Source organism: Lutra lutra, chromosome 6, assembly GCF_902655055.1.
Source record: "Lutra lutra chromosome 6, mLutLut1.2, whole genome shotgun sequence".
Classification (NCBI taxonomy): Eukaryota; Metazoa; Chordata; class Mammalia; order Carnivora; family Mustelidae; genus Lutra; species Lutra lutra.
Window position 1 is genome coordinate 84,534,924 of NC_062283.1, and position 17,044 is coordinate 84,551,967.

Below are 17,044 nucleotides of genomic sequence, written 5' to 3' on the forward strand. Positions count from 1 at the left end.
TCCATTTTGAAGCATTTATTACATATACAGCAAAAAGAAAAGGAAAAAATCCTGTTTTAAATTTATATAGCAAATACATATATATGTGTATATATGTTTGTGTGTACTATATAATATATATACACATATATGTATTTGCTATATAATTTTAAAACAGGATTTTTCCTTTTCTTATATATATATATATATATATAATATATATATATAAAAAGGAAATATATATTATATATATATATAAAAAGGAAAAATCCTGTATATGTGTGTGTGTGTGTGTGTGTGTGTGTGTGTGTGTGTATTATGTATACTAACTGTAATGGCCAGCATCCCAGCTGACCTGCAAGGGTCTTTGTCTCTTGATATTCTCAACTTTGGGTGATTCTCTCCCACATTGTACCACTGTTAGTCTGGGTGGCTAATAATAAATGGCAGAACTGTTGCCACTTCCACAATTAAGATATAAAAGACTGAATCTTCCATCCTTCCATCTCTGTTTCTCTCTCTCTCTACCTCTATTCTACCTATCTATCTCATCACTCACTGTAGGAGATGCCAGTTGCCTTTCTGTGAAGACTTTCAGGCAGCCCATGCATAAGGAACAAAGGCCTCAGAAAACTTTCAGCAAGGGACTGGGGCCCATTAACAGCCATGTGAGTGAGCTTAGAAGCAGAGTCTTCAGCTCCAGCAGAACTTGAGATGACTGAACCCCTGAGCAGGTTCACTACAACTTTGAGACCTTAAGCTAGAAGACCCATTTAAACCATTTCCAGATCCTGATTCCTGGAAACTGTGTATAGATAATATATTGTTTTAAGCTGTTATATTGACAGTAATTTGTTATGCTACAATGGATATATACTGTATTTGTAAAAATTGAACAGAAAAAAAAGCATAGAGAGTTTATTGAAGCTTTTAATATTTTAAACTTATTACTGTTGAAATTCTCTTCTTTAAAATTCTATGATGGAATTGAGGTTTGCTTCCTAAATACACAGGGGTTTATTTTCTAATGGGTCTTTTTTTCTTTTTTAAAGACAGTTAATTCCACCCAAAGGATGAATTTTACTCAAATATTTTTTGGATGATATAGTATTTTTTAAGAAAAGCATCTGCCAAAAAAATTTTTTTATTTCAAAATGCTATATTGCTGGTAGGGATCACTGCTCTCCTTTGCAGAAGGGTGTATTTTGCACAGCGTGGGTCTGATTTCAGGGTTCTGTGGATAGTGGATAGTCTACCAGTTGAGAGATATTTTGACTTAAAAGATGTTCTTCATTTCACTAAATTGTATGATGTCAACAGAAAAATAACATTTAAGGTCAGATTAATTACACGATTTCATCCACGTGACTTTCTGATTTCCAAACTCCAGAGGATCTTCAGTGATCTGATGGTTTCACTATCAGTTCATCAGCAATGCTTCTCTAAGAGGATCTAGCTGAGTCTTGGGGACCCAGGCTAGCTGGATACTCTTAACTGGGCAACCATTCTAAGCTTCAACTTATGGTGGAAATGGAGGAGAGAGGGGGTTGGAACCTATTAGTTTCCTAGGGTTGCCATAATAAGGTACCACGGATTAGCTTAAACAACAAAAATTTATTTACAAGACTCTGGAGGCTAGAAATAGAAATCAAGTATCAGCAGGGTTGATTTCTTCTGAGGCTCTCTCCTTGGCTTGTAGATGGCCATCTTGCTTTGTGTCTTCACATAGTTTCCACTTGGTGCATGTCTATGTTCTAATCCCCTCTTCTGACAAGACCAGTCATACTGGCTTAGGGTCCACCCTAATGCCATCATTTTATCTCCTTAGACCCTATTTCCAAATACAATCACATTCTCAGGTATGAAGTTGAGACTTCAATATATGAATTTGAGAGGGGACACAATTCAGTCTATGAGACCTGAAATATACTGTTTAGATAAAAAACTAAAAGAACAAATAAGTAAAATCTTTCGAACACTTAAGCAGAGCTGAGTAAGAGATATGTGTTACAGTAAAAGTGGCAATGGATTCAGATTTATTATAAGTGACAAGGCTCAGGAACTACATAAGAAAATAAGAATCACAGGTGCCTGGGTGGCTCAGGCAGTTAAGCATCAGACTTGATTTCAGTTCATGATCATTTCAGATCATTAGGTCATGATCTCAGGGTCATGAGATTGAGCCCTGTGTTGGGTTCTACACTGGGCATGGAGCCTTTAAGATTCACTCTCCCTCAGCTCCTTCCCTTACCCCACTAATGTGCTCACTATCTATGTCTCTCTATCTTTAAAAAAAAAAAAAAAAAATACAAGAATCAATAGCAACAAAACAATCAGGGAGAATTTCTCCATGGAGCCTGGAGGTGAGGATCACTGGGGACCATCTTGGAAGAGGGCTACTACAATAAAAGACTGTGTGTGTGTGTGTTTTACATCAGCAGGAGGTTGACAATAAGTTATATCTTTAAATGAAGGAGTATCAAAAATTGCTCTTTAGACCACTCAAATTCATTGAGGTACAAAGAGATTAAGGAAAACATATTTGAGCATTGATCTTTTTTGGAATTGGGTTGTTTGTATTAAAAGAGCATCACAAATGTTTTATGCAGAGGAAATAAAAATCACAGGAGCGTATCAAAGCTATCATAAAATACATGACTTAAAGAAATCTAGTAATCAGAGCTGGGTATGGACATCGTAAATATTTTTAAAAGGTAAACTCACTATGTGTAATGTTTAACTTTAAAAAAAATCATGCTAAGACAAGCTAGTAAGTTTGTCATAGGGGAAAATATTAGATACTATGTTCAGATGAGTAGTTCTTAGTTGATTTCCAGGAAAAATTTGAAAATAAAAACTAACATGCTTTCTCTCAGGAATTTTAGAACATACCAAATGCAAAAAAACCCAAAAAACCAAAAAACTTTGCAGTGTGTATCCTTTAGTGAATAAATAACAATGTTCATAAAAATTAGCTTACTTATTCAAGGTATTAGTTTACTTAGCACATTTGGTTGTAAGTTAATCAGGGTAGTCTCGTGTATGTGTGTGATGTGTGATGTGTGATGGTATACCATACAAAACAAATGAAGATATTTTATTTTTCCTTTTGTGAAAGAATTACAAGAAAGACACTTAAAGACAATTTGCCCCCTGAGTTGTTTTAAAGGTTTTTAATACTATTATCCACTGTTATTTTATACTTCAGGGCAGGAGTCAACAAACTTTTTCGGTAAACGGCAAGGCAATGGCAGCTTTTCTGGCCATAGGGTCTGTGTCACAACTACCCAACTTCGCCACCATAGCATAAAAACAAACATAAGCCATAAGCAGCACTTAAATAAACATGGCTGTGCTCAATAAAACTTTTAGGTATGGAGACTGAAATTTGAATTTCAGATCATTTTCACATATCACACAATATTATTCTTCTTTTGATTCTTCTTTGTTTTTCAACCATTTAGAAACATAAAAACCTAAGGCCATGCAAAAACTTATCACAGTACTGATTTAGTAAAATGTTTGCTTTAGAACCACCCTATCAAAAAAAAAAAAAAAAAAAAAAAAAAAAGAACCGCCCTAGTGATATGCTTATAGGCTAACAAGATAGGTAAAACACTAAAGAGGCACTGAAAAACATTCAAAAAAGTGAAGGCCCTCTAACAGGTTGTTAGAGTTGTATGTCCAGCTGCCTTCCAGAATACGTCATTGCTAGGTATCAAACCCAAACCAATTAGCTGATGCTGAGTTCATTGATTTTCTAATTGAAATATGGAGGGTGGCTAAGCCTGTGGAAGATGTTTAAAAATTTAGACAATCAGAGGTGATGTAATTTTAGCAATAAAAATATCACACATGGTTTTACTGTGATAATTATACAGTTGTGAATAGCTAGCACATATCCAGTACTTTCCATGATCCAGAAACTTGTCTAAGGACTTTAAATGCATTCAATTATTTAATTTTCAAAAAAAAAAAAAAAAACAAACCTAAAATTGTGAGTAAAACTGTTACCCTCATTTTATAGATTTTAACCTTTCAAAATGATGTCACTATTTATCTGGCTTCTATTATCTGGGGATGGTGTGTGTGTGTGTGTGTGTGTGTGTGTGTGTGTGTGTGTGTGTGTGTGTATAAAATCCGTGAACTATATATGTATATGTATTTGTATTTACTTGTACAAGAGACCATGACCATTGTTATGATCTTCATCCTTCTTTTCTCAGCCATCATTTTTTTAGTTACACAAAATAAAGAGAAATATTTTACCAACTTAATGAGCACACAATTGGTATTATGACTAAGAGCATTATTCCTAGTGTTTGTGCCTGGAGGTCTGATGAAGCGTTTAATGTCTGGTCCTTCTCGTACACTCTCCCAAACAGAGTCACGGTCAAGAGAGGTCCAGATGGCGGTTTCACACTGAACAAGCGTCCATCACTTGACACCTAATTAAAACAAGAGAAGTCGGCTGGGTGTCCCCGTTAAGTTATACAACCACACAACAACTTCTAAAAATCAGCACAACTGGATGAAGAAATAAAAAAAAATAATGGCTAACTTCTCTTCTAAAAGAAATTTTGAAATGGTACAGAGTATAAGAAAAATTGCAGCTATGGAATTGGCACTGATGCATTTATTATTGAAATGGCTATCATCAATATCTTATCATTTACTTATTTGAGGAAGTATTCCATGAATCAGTTAGCATAAAGCAATGGGTTTGGGAGAATCATAGAGAAATCTAGTCCTCTCAGACATAATAGGCTCCTCCAAGTGGACAGAAGGGAGTGATTGAGGGGTTTTGAGCGGAACCTCTGTCATCCCTGTCACTTACTCACCGCAGCCTCCCAACCTGTTCTTTGTCCCTAGTACTCCCACAGTAGCTATTCCTACAAGGAAGGCGGAATAAAAGCAAAACCCACAGGTAAGTCAGGGAAAGAATATGACTGGGCAGAGTTTATGCAGTAAGAAGTACTTCTGGACTTTAAAAAAAAAAAAAGTGTTCACTTTCTTGCCTATTTTGGCCACTGGGTCTTTACCCGCACAGTGAGAGGAATTCCCTTTAACTTTGCTAGGCTATCACTGCCCATGATGTGAAGGGGTTTCCTCTGGTGGGCCCAGTCCTGAAACCCTCTCAAGAGTCTTATTCCTACTCAACAGACCCAAAACAGCCCAGTCTCCTCCCAATAGTCTCCACAATAATATATTTATGTATTCTCTAGGATACACTAATCATTATACTACAGATTTCCAGATAAGAAATTCAACCTGATCAGTGTCCTTCATGATTCCCCAAGAACAATATTATTCTTTCCAAATGGAGAGTTGTAAGGTATTTGTAAATATTTATATTTGGTATTTGTAGGTTTTGTACTCAAAAAGCACTTCCTCTTACATGAAATGAATTATCAATATTAAGTAAAGTTTCTTACCTGAAATTCTCCAGGAGCAAGTTGATTTTCACTTAGCAACACCTCAGGGAAGACATACTGGGTTCCAAAAGTGCCACTGAGGGAAAACATGTCAAACCAGGTAGAAGCAGTTTCAACTGCACTGCCACAACTGTTTAAGTGTGCTGTTTTACACTTCAGCAGAGTACAAATCTAGGAAAGTAAATGCAAACCAGTAAGTCCTAAGAAAGCCAATTAATATACCCTCCTGACCTAGAAATAATGCCTATGTAATGCCTTTTCCCCTTTGTTCGATAAAATGTTTTTTAATTAGATCTAGTTCATTGATACACAGCTAATTCAACTAGTCATAAAAATAAAGAACTTCAGTCCCTAGTGCTTTCTCCAATTCAGCCACAGATTAAATCGCTTAAAGAAACAGGTAGATGGTGTCAGATGAGTAAATTTCAGAAGAAACAGTTAAAAGATGCAAAAAGGTTTGCCTTCAGAAAGAGGAACTGGGTGGATTATGGAAGGCACTAGTGTTTTACAAGCCTTCATTGCTATTTGTCTTCTTAATTATGTTCATGCATTATTTTGATTAAAATGAAGAAAGAAGTGATAGGACCAATCCAGGTAGTAGGAAGGGATAGGACATTGAGACTATGAGAAGGACTAAAGAAATAAAGGAGTTGAATTAGGAGCTGCTTGCAATGAAGCCAGTGTTTATGTAAATAAAACCTGATGGTATAGGTCTAATAATTATCTTATGTTACTTTTATTAACAATAATAATAATAATAAAAATTAACATTTACCGAGGACTTTCTAGGTGCTAGACACAGTGCTAAACCCTTTATATTTATGAAATCAAACATCCCAAAAACTCTAAAGAATTTTATTATTATTATTATTAATTATCCTAATTCCCCTCTTAGGACTAGGTTACGTCCTCCAGTTATATGCTTTAATTGTCCATAGTAGTTTCCTTTTATGGCATTGGTCACCAACTAAAATTAACTAGTGATTTTCTTAGGTTTCTGCTCAATCCTGTTTTCCCACTAGTGTTAAGTTCTATGAAGACAGTGACTATATCTGTCTTCCTCCATCTTAATATCTTCAGTCTCTGTCAAGTGCTTGAACACAGAAAGCATTACATAAATATTTGGTGAATGAAAATAATCTATATGTTATGACGAACCAGAGGTTTAGAGAGGCTAAAGGCTGGCTCAAGGCCGGGTAGCCATTATCCAGAACTTCTGACTCCAGAATCTATGTTCTCACCCTATTGTGTTGAGCCCCAGAACTTAATCTGTGGTTTTTAGTAGAGTTGTTATCCCTAGTTTCTTACCCTGTTGGGAAATAGCTTTACATTCTAGAAGACTGATAGGCCAGTGATTTGGATGACTCTGACCTTGGTGGGAGGAAACCGAGAGGCAAAGGGTATAGAAAGCAATCTGAAGAGGAAAGTTTCCTAAGTATATTGGGTAAAGGGAATGAACTTCTTTCATTTAGTTTATTCCTTCTTCATTCATTGGTTACCTAATGATTCTTTAAAATATGTAGACTGCTCCTTCTCCCACTCTTCTGTAACAGCTGCTATAAATCTCTACCCAATCTTTTACCATCTTCTACTCTAGAAAATGCTACAAGCACCTTTCCCCACGTCCTTAAAACTTACTCTAGAATACTTGGAAAATCTCTGTGGCAAGATGCAGAGTTGTTGTACCCTTATCTCCTTTTCTTTCTCTTCTCTCATTAGTTAAGAAATAGATTTTGGTGCTATAGAGATTTTTCTAGCATTAAATATCATCACAGACTTTGGGAGATTATGAATATAATACAACACCAAACTCTCTCATCCTCAATTCTAAGACCAAGCTTCTCTAAATTAAATAAAGGACTTGTAGCACATTTGACATTGAGACCTAACTTGAACCAACATAAAGCTATTTTTTTTTAAGCTATTTAGGATGAATAGTCCCATGTTTTCCAGCAGACATTAACATTTTGATCTGGGGTGCTACCCCAGACTCTGCTGGTGATATCAAGTACTGTGGCTCCAGCTGAATGTCCCATAAATACCTCAAAACCAGAACATCCAAAGTGAACTGAGCATCTCCCCACTGCCACCCATTCTGCTCCCCCTCTAGCATCCTGACCTGTCAGAGAATTACATTCACCCAGCTAGCTGCTTTTGCCAGAAACCTAGTCCCCTCATTCTGCTTTCCTGTTCTATTTTTTAATATTTTATTTATTTATTTGGGGGACAGGGAGCGTGAGAAAAAGCACAAAGAGGTGAAGGGCAGAGGGAGAAGCAGGGAGCAGGGAGCCTAACGTGGGACTCGACCCCGGGACTCCAGGATCATGACCTGAGCCAGAGGCCGAAGCTTAACAGACTAAGCCATCCAGGTGCCCATGCTTTCCTGTTCTGTACCAAATTGGCTACAAGTCAAGTTTTCTATTTCTTGCTTGACTCCATACCCTGCTCCTCTATTAACATTACTCTTGGTAGAGACTATCTAGGACTATTTTAATAATCTAACTTGTCTTTTTGCCCTAGTTTCATCATCCACAGTGCTGCCATAGTGATCTACTCAATGACATATTTGATCACATCATGCCCTTGCTGAACACTTTCCAGTAGAAGACTATTACCCAGAAAGTAAAGTCCAAACTTTAGGAATGACAGGTAAGAAGCTGTCAGATGTGAGCCTGCCTCTGGGCTCATCTTCCATCAATTCTTGCTTCTCACAATACACCTTAGTAACACTGACCTGCATACCCTACTTCTTGAGCATCCACACCCTTGCTCATACTCCACTCCACCTAGAATTTCCTCTTGCTCTTTTCATCTGGATAATAGCATAAGCTCATACATCATGTCTCCAGAAACTTCCCTGAATCCCCAAATTAGGATAGGTACTGCTTCTTAGTATTCCTACAACAAAATGTGCATTCTACGTTCTCTCCATGCCAACCTATCCTGACATCATTTGTTCATTATGTCTTTCCCCGCTACTAAATGCTTCAAGAGGAGGGCCTTTACTTATTCATCTTTGTATCATTAGCACTGAATATATATCTACTACATAGTAGGCAGTCAATAAGTGCATCATTTACCAAATCAGCAAAGCATTGGTAAAGTCTCATCATGCAGCAGCGAACAGAATACTGCACAGTGGGCACAGTTCTAGCACTCAAAGGTTCAGTCTCAGACAACATGTGCAAAATTTCACATAATATGCCCTTGATAAAACTGAGCATAGGATGTCTGAAGCACTTAGCCCCAGTGGGGAAGTGGGAGCCGTGCTAAAGAAAGTGTTAGGCCAGCCTTCTTGGTGAAGACAACACCTGAAAAGCACTGTGAATGGTGAGTAGGTGGGGCCATCATAGATAAAGGAAACAACACACCCAGAGGGTCCGCAGTTGCCCACACACTGGGGATGAGGAAATGTCTCAGTAAGAAAGACCCCCAGGGCACATGTGAGTAGAAATGACAGAAGAGAACAGAGATTAGGAAAAGGCACATTTCAAGAATTTGAGTATGTCTTGTTAAGAAATTTGAAACTAGAAACCAACTAGAAACCTGCGAGGAATTTTAAGCAAGAGAATGAAATAATCAGAAATGGCTTTTAGTAATTTTTATAATTAGAGTATAGGAAATAGATTGGATGGAGCTGAAATTGTCAACAGGAAGCCCTGAAATCAGTTGGGAGATAGATCAGGAAGAGGCAAGTAGAATGAGAGGAAGATGAAAGTTGTTTGTTCTTAGGAGGGACACCTCACCAGGCTATAAATAGTTCCTCCTCTAGTGTTGGGGTCTGTGAAATACCCAAAGCTTTGCAGTAATAAACCATTCTACATATATCCCAGAGGTCAACCCTATACGTTTCCAAGACATACTTAGTTTATGAAACAAGCTAAGTTTTAGTGAACATGTAAAGAAAATGGATAAATTTCTTCAGGCAGGAAATACCAGAGGCTAATCATCCATTAAAATCATCTGTAATTTGATTATCATTTTAAATACAGGTACCGTAAATACATTTTCTGCCTTTTTTCCAGCCAGTTTAAAATGGACTGACATCTAGGATTTCAAGTTTTAACAAACAAAAATTCACGATGCCCAACTGAATTTGAATGTCAAACAAAACAAAATTTTTAGTGTATAGGTATCCTCAAAAGTGAGACATACTTATAATAAAAATAATCCATTGTTTATGTGAAATTAAAATTCAACTAGGTGTCCTGTATTTTTATCTGGTTAACTCCCCTGCCACCAAAACGATCATTACCTGCAAATAATATGTCCCTTCGACAATATGTAGTCCATCAAATGCCCCTAGGGCATAAACTTCATCTGTTCTCTTCTCAGACATCTTGTAGCTTAGATGACAGCAGAGTTTTTTCTGACAAACTGTGTAATTTCCTGTGACTCTTGTGAGCTCCAAGAATGTGAATTCATCAAAAAAGGCAGTACCTTTAAATTCCTGATTTCCTGTTGAAAACCCTTTTATACTACTGGCAAAAGAAGTCCAATTCACTACAGGGCGGTGTGGGTAAGAATCCAATTTTGAGAGGAGGAGTTTTCCCTTCTTTGTCTTCATATCATAATGAAATACTCGTGGGGAATCAGGTGCGTAGATGCCACTTCCTGAAAGTGATGTTGGAAATGGCATTTGAAATAGAAGTGAAAAAAGGACTGCATAGTTGTTATTTTTGTTTTATTTTATTGTTACCATTTACTCTCTCTCTAAGCTATATATGTCATTAATTTCAGTAAAATATACTGAGAAGGACATAAGTGAGAGGAAATCCAACAGAGTATGGTACCGAAAAGCCAATAAGAGAAATTTCCATGTAGGAAGTGGTGAACTTTAGAGAGAAAAAGAAGAAATGTGCATGTAAGTTGAATAAAACTAAATAAATCTACAAAACAATTTAGGCTGAGATAGATTCTACAGTATGTCACCAGCTAGATATGCAAAAATTAAGAGTTGGAAAACATTAAATATTAAAAAGTACATGTTAGCTAGAAAAAATTACTTTTTCTTTTACTTTTTTGATTACTTAAAGTTTGTAAATCTTAGAGTTTACACGTTACCTGTCATTCTGTTTGAGGGGTGATGTATATTGGATGCAAGGAAGTTGACCCCCATGCCCATTGCCCAAGCTGAGTGGAACTGAATAGCCGACAAATGTGGCAAAACATTCATCCATGCTGTTGGGAAGACTATGGTATCCACATGGAAATCTTTCACCAGAGTAACAGCAGGATCATAGAAGAGTATATCAAAGCATGTGAAAATGCCAAATCTTCCAAAGACAGTGTCAAAAGTCACAACCTCCGGCTTCTTGGGTACATTGAATTGATTTTCATTCATGAAAAGGTTGTGCTGTAATAAAGAGAAGATGAAGGGAGTAAAAGTCTCCTTTCAGAAGCTGGCCTGTGTGTTACTGTGTCTGAAAAAGTGCAAGCCAACATCTCTTAGTGCCAATTTAATCCATGAGCACTGTCTTCACAGGGAAAAAGTGTAAGAGAATCAGAGATTACTATGGCTGATAAGAGCCTTTGGCTCAACCTCCACATTTTATAGATATGTCGATGGGAATCCCTATTTATTAAGACCCTCTTGATTAGCAGTAATCACGTCTCGAATAAACCTCATTGGCTATGATACTGCCGCTGCGCAAAGCTTTAAGACCCTCTTGAATATTACAAGACATAAAAGTGAAATAGATAACTTCTATTTGCCAAGAACACTTAACTATTTTCTGTGGACAAACAACCTTCTTTGCTTCTTTCTCTTCAAAATCAAGTGCCTGGTAGGTAGTTTCTCCTTCTTGGCTTGACCCATTTGCCAGGGAATGTCTTCAAAAGGATAAGGTCTAAAAGGCAACATTGTATTTCTATACAGGTACCTCCTGCTGATTCTCATACACTTCCACAGACACATTCCTGTTTGTAAATGCACAGAAAACCCCTCGATCCTCTTTTAGGAGCTTACCATACCTAATCATTACTTTCTATGCATTGTCTCTATTCTGCTTCTAAAGTATGCTTATTATCAACACTAATGATTTTTCCTTCTTGTCCACTTTATTTTGTTAAATATTCAGTAACTGAACTGTTGGCAAAATAATTTTACCTTATGGTAGCGTGCCACCAGTTTTCCTTGGGAATCAAAGACCACATCAGTATTGTATTGGTAATGACCATCGGGGGGACACTGAGAGTCACTGGCATTGCATGGCTTCTTGTCTCCAATATTTGCCACAAGGTAGATAGAGTTGTCCTTGGCCAGACAGCTGAGTCTTTCTTGCACTGGGGTGTAGCCAAACCTGATACATGTTCATTAGAAAAGGAAAGCAAAAATGAAGCTTATCTTTTAATAAAATTCAGAATTATATTGCCTGAACCTATTATGTGATATACACAAAAATAATTCTAAATAACATCATAGAAGGGAAGGATTAAAACAAGAATAGATTTCAGAAGAAGTACATGCTTGTGGGAATTTGGCTGTAGGAAAACTATTCTAGGATAAGATTCTAAGCCATGTATTTTTTTCATCATAGCATTTAACATCATTTATAATAATGTATTCACTATGTGTTTATCTTATGATGTGTGGCACATCTCAGATATTTGGGGGCAATGATACACATCTTCTGTTCACTAACCCTGGCAAAAAAGAGGAATTAAAGAAAAATTATTTCAAGTGAAAGAGTAACAGGTTGGAATTAGAATTCTGGGAAGATGGCAGAGTAGGAAGCACCACCCAGACAGTTCTTGTACTGGAAGAACCTGATGGATAACTATTTTGAAATCTGGGAGTCTATTTCAAGGCTTGTAAGTTCCAAGGGAAAGCCGGGAAGGCAAAACACAGTCAATTTCAGTCAATTTAGCTCTTATCTCAGCAGTGGCTACCCATGCTTTACCCCACACCAAGGCCCATGCAGACAGCCATGTTGGAGCACCATGCAGGCAGCTTACAAAACCAGGCTGGGCTCCAAATATCTGTTCTCTGAATATCAGAGATCTGTGCTCTCATCACTGATAACTGCTTCTGATCATGGAGGGGCAAACACGGGGGCAGGCAACCATTGTTACACTCCACCACCACGACCACTATATAGTTGCAAGTCCTTCCCCTACTGGCTGAAGTAATTTCTAGAGTATTTAAAGAGCCAGAGGTGATTCTCTCCCTCTTCCTTAATTTTTCCTTTTCTCTCTTTTTCTGAAGTCAGACATTTAAGGACTAGGACATAAAAAAGCAATAGTATATACAGGAGAATTTAAAGGTCATCACATGTTCTCAGGGAGACACAGGCTAAGACAATGCCTCCAAAGATCTTAAGTTTACACATCAAGCTTATGCCTAGCACAGAAACAGTGTACAGGAATCAAAACAAACAAGCAAGCAAAAGGCAGTAAACCCTGGGGGAAGAATATGATTTTCAAAGTGATCACATTTTCAGATTCAAATATGAACTTATCAACAAAAATATCATAAGATATACAAATAAACAGGAAAGGATAGCTCACTCTAAGGGGGGGGGGGAGGAAAAAAAAAAAAGAATAAACCTACAGAAACCATCCTAGGAAAAGACCAGATGACAAACCCGGACTAAAGACTAGACTAAAGACTAAAACAACTATCCTAAAGATGCTCTAAGAACTAAAGGCAAATGTGGAAAAAGTCAAGAAGATAATATATGAACAAAATGGAAATATCAATAAGGAGGTGGAAAAACCTAAGAGAAACCAAAAAGAAATTCTGGAGCTGAAAATTAAAAATGATTAAAATGAAAAATTTACTAGTGGGATTCAAAGATGGATTTGAGCTGAAAGAATCAATAAATTTAAAGTTAAGCCAGTTGAAGTGACCAAGTCAAAAGAAAGGAACAAGAAAAAGATTGAAGTGAACAAGGCCTAAGGGGCCTGTGAGACATCATCAAGTGGACTAATATACAGATTAGAGGAGTCCAAAAAGAGTGAAATAAAGGGTCAGAGAGACTATATGAAGAAATCGTGTCCAAAAATTTTCCAAATTTGAAGACACGAATATTTAAAGATTCAAGAAGTTCAATGATCTCCAAGAAAGATGAACCCAAAGACACCCATACCAAGACACATTGCTATCAAACTGTCAAAAGCCAAAGACAAAATAAAAATGTTGAAAGCCACGAGAGGTAAGTGATTCCCCAATAAGATTATCAGCAGTTTTTAATCAGACACTAGAGACCAGAAAGCAGGGGGCCAATATATTTGAAGCACTGAAAGAAAAAAGACCTGTCAACTAAGAATATGGTATCCAGCAATACTGTTCAAATATGAGGGAGAAATTAAGACACTCTATGCTAATATCTGATAAAACAGACTTTAAGAAAAAAGATTACAAGATTTGGGGAAAGACATTATATATTAATAATTCAAAATACAAGAGAACTCTTAAAAGTCAACAATAAAAACAACCTGATTTAAAAATGGGCAAAAGACTCGAATAGACTTTTCTCCAAAAAGATAGCCACACAAAGGGCTGATAAGCATATGAAAAGATGTCCAACCTCAATAATCACTAGGGAAATGTAAATCAAAACCACAATGAAATATCACCTCATACTCATTAGAATGTCTATTAAAAAAACAAGAAAATAGAAAATAGCAAGTGTTGAGGATGTGGAGAAACTGGAACACAAAGGCACTATTGATGTAAATATAAAAATGATGTGGTCAGGAAAAGAACAGCCAGGAAACCAGTTTGGTAGTTCCTCAAAAAATTAAAAATAGAACCATTACATAATTCAGCAGTTACACTTCTGGGTAGATTTCAAAAAACTTAAAGAAGTGTCTTGAAGATATGTTTGTACACTCATGTTCACAGCAGCTTTATTCACGATAGCTAAAATGTGGAAGCAACTCAAGTTTCCATCAATGGATGAAAGATAGCAAAATGTAGCATGTATACACAGTAGAATATTATTCAACTTAAAAAGGAAGGAAATGCTGAACCATGCCACAACATGAATGAGCTTTGAAGATATTATGCTAAGTGAAATAAATCAATTACAAAAAGGTAAAAAAAAAATACAATTCCACTTATAAGGTAACCAGAGTAGTTATAGTCATCAAATTCATAGATATACAAGGTAATATGATGGCTGCCTGGGGCTGCAGAGGTGTGGAAATTGGGAGTTATTGTGTTCTTTCCCCAGCTTTACTGAAATATAACACTGTAACACTGTGTGAGTTCCAAATGTAAAAGGTGATGATTGGATACATGTATATTTTAATAAATGTTTACCACAATTAGGTTAGCACATTTTTAATTAGTATAAGTACCATTTTATTGTTCTTATTGTGAGAACATTTAAAATGTACTCCCATTGCAACTTTAAACAATACAATACTGTTAAGTCATCATGCTATACATTAGATCTCTATAATTTATTCCTCTTATAAGTAGAAGTTTATACCCTTTGCCCAACTGTGCCTCATTTCCCCCACTACCAGCACCTGGCAACTACTATTCTCTGTTTCTGTAAGCTCAGCATTTTTAGATTCTACATATAAGTGAGATCATACAGTTTTTGTCTTTCTCTGCCTGGATTATTTCACTTAGTTTAATGTTCTCAATGTTCACCTATGTTATTGCAAATGTCAGCATTTCTTTCTTTCTCATGGCTGAATAATGTTCCATTGAATATATGTATATATCACTTTTTTTACCATTCATCTGTTGATGGTCATGCAGGTTATTCCCATGTCTTGGCTATTTTAAGTAATGCTGCAATAAACATAGGGGTGCAGATATCTTTTTTCCCCCTTTTTAAAAATATTTTATTTCTTTTTCCCCTTTTTTCCATTTTATTTTATTTCTTTTAGTGTTCCAAAATTCATTGTTTATGTACCACACTCAGTGCTCCATGCAATACGTGCCCTCCATAATACCCACCACCAGGTTCACCTATTCTCCCCACCCCCCCAAAACCCTCAGTTTTTTTCTGAGTCCATGGTCTCTCATGGTTTGTCTCCCCCTCTGATTTCCCCCAAGTCACTTCTCCTCCCCATCTTCCAATGTCCTCTCTGTTATTCCTTATGCTCCACAAGTAAGTGAAACCATATGATACTTGACTCTCTCTGCTTGACTTATTTGACTCAGCATAATCTCTTCCAATCCCATCCATGTTGATATAAAAGTTGGGTATTCATCCTTCTGATGGAGACATAATACTCCATTGGGGTGCAGATATCTTTTTGAGATAGTATGGTTATGTTCAGATTTTCTATTTCTTCATGATTTGGTCTTGGTAGGTTGCCTATGTCTAGAAGTCCATGGATTTATTTTAAATTGTCCAATTTGTTGTCATATAATTATCCAAAGTAGTCTCTTATGATTTTTTGTATTTCTGTGGTATCACTTATAATGACTCCTCTTTTCATTTCTAGGAATATGGAATGCTTCAGGAATTTGCATGTCATCATTGTGCAAGAGACATGCTAATCATCTGTATTGTTCCAATTTTAGTATTATGTGCTGCCAAAGTTAGCGCAGGTAGAGTTATTGTTTAATGTGTATAGAGTTTGAGTTTTGCCAGATAGACAGTGTCCTGGAAGTGAGTGATGGTGATGGCTGAATTAGCAATACGAATATACTTAATACCACTGACTATACATTTAAAAATGGTTAAGATGGTAAACTTTATATTATGTGTATTTCACCACAATAAAAAAAATAGGAAAAAATACCCTTGGATGTTAAGAAAAGGGAAATCTTGTTCAGGGAACTAGTCAATCATTGGAGCAGAGGCATTGGTAGGTAAGAAAAACAAAAAGAGAATTTTAAAAGATGCATCTGGGGTCATAAAAGATAGAGCTAGACACAAGAAGTTTAAAAAACATCTTTCAAATTTAAGAGACAAAAAGATTTTGAGGACAGAAGTAACATGATCTGAATTTTCTTTAAGATAATGGTCCATTAGGGTATAGAATGTACTAGAATGATTAAGAGACTAAATGTAGGAAATCATTAGGAAGTTGTTGCATTAGCTCAGATTAAAGGCAACAAGAATTGGGCTAGGGCAGTGCCAGACAGTATGGGAAAATGGAAATACTGGAACACTTGTTAATTGATTTCTTAAATTCCTTTTTTTAAGATTTTATTTATTCATTTGAGAGACAGAGAAAGATGGAGAGAGATAACACACATGAGCAGGGGGAATAGGCTGAGAGAGGGATAAGCAGACTCCCTGATGGGCAGGGAGACAAATCTGAGGCTCAACCACAGGACCTGACCCCAAGATCATGACCTGCGCCAAAGGCAGATGCTTAAGAAATCTGAGCCATCCAGGTGCCTCTGATTTCTTTATTCTTATCATGGTGACTGTAGTTGTCCCAATTAAGCAATTAAAATGCAATCCTCAAAACTGAAACCCACTACATGTAACATTATAGCCATATTTATCCTCAATTGGCACAACCTTTAAGTAATAAATGGTTAATAGCAGATAGGTTATTGAAGAATAGCTGAGAAGGGTAAAGTAACTGTTGAATGTATGGAAATTTAGTGCCACCTGCTGGCAATAGTAGTAAAAGCTTTGAGTATCAAATCTACTAATTGCTACAATTAATATAAGCAAAACCATAGCAATTATCTACAAAAACAT

At 36.5% G+C, this 17,044-nt stretch overlaps 1 protein-coding gene, 1 non-coding gene and 1 pseudogene across 8 annotated transcripts in view; all 3 read right to left on the minus strand.

Moving 5' to 3' along the window:
- Positions 1-1,573: 1,573 nt before the first annotated feature.
- Positions 1,574-17,044, minus strand: part of VNN1 (vanin 1) — a 42,971-nt gene continuing 27,500 nt past the window's right edge. For all 7 annotated transcript variants that reach the window (XM_047734158.1, XM_047734162.1, XM_047734163.1 and 4 more), the window contains 5 exons: positions 11,524-11,716; positions 10,479-10,770; positions 9,670-10,028; positions 5,415-5,585; positions 1,574-4,427 (listed from right to left, as the gene is read on the minus strand). In XM_047734158.1, coding sequence (XP_047590114.1) covers positions 4,245-4,427; positions 5,415-5,585; positions 9,670-10,028; positions 10,479-10,770; positions 11,524-11,716 — 1,198 coding nt within the window. In that variant the 3' untranslated portion in view covers positions 1,574-4,244. The remainder of the gene's footprint in view (positions 4,428-5,414; positions 5,586-9,669; positions 10,029-10,478; positions 10,771-11,523; positions 11,717-17,044) is intronic.
- LOC125103350 (uncharacterized) lies at positions 10,891-11,072 on the minus strand (annotated as a pseudogene).
- Positions 15,826-15,931, minus strand: LOC125103408 (U6 spliceosomal RNA). Its single transcript, XR_007128404.1, has one exon. It is a non-coding gene; the product is annotated as a U6 spliceosomal RNA (small nuclear RNA).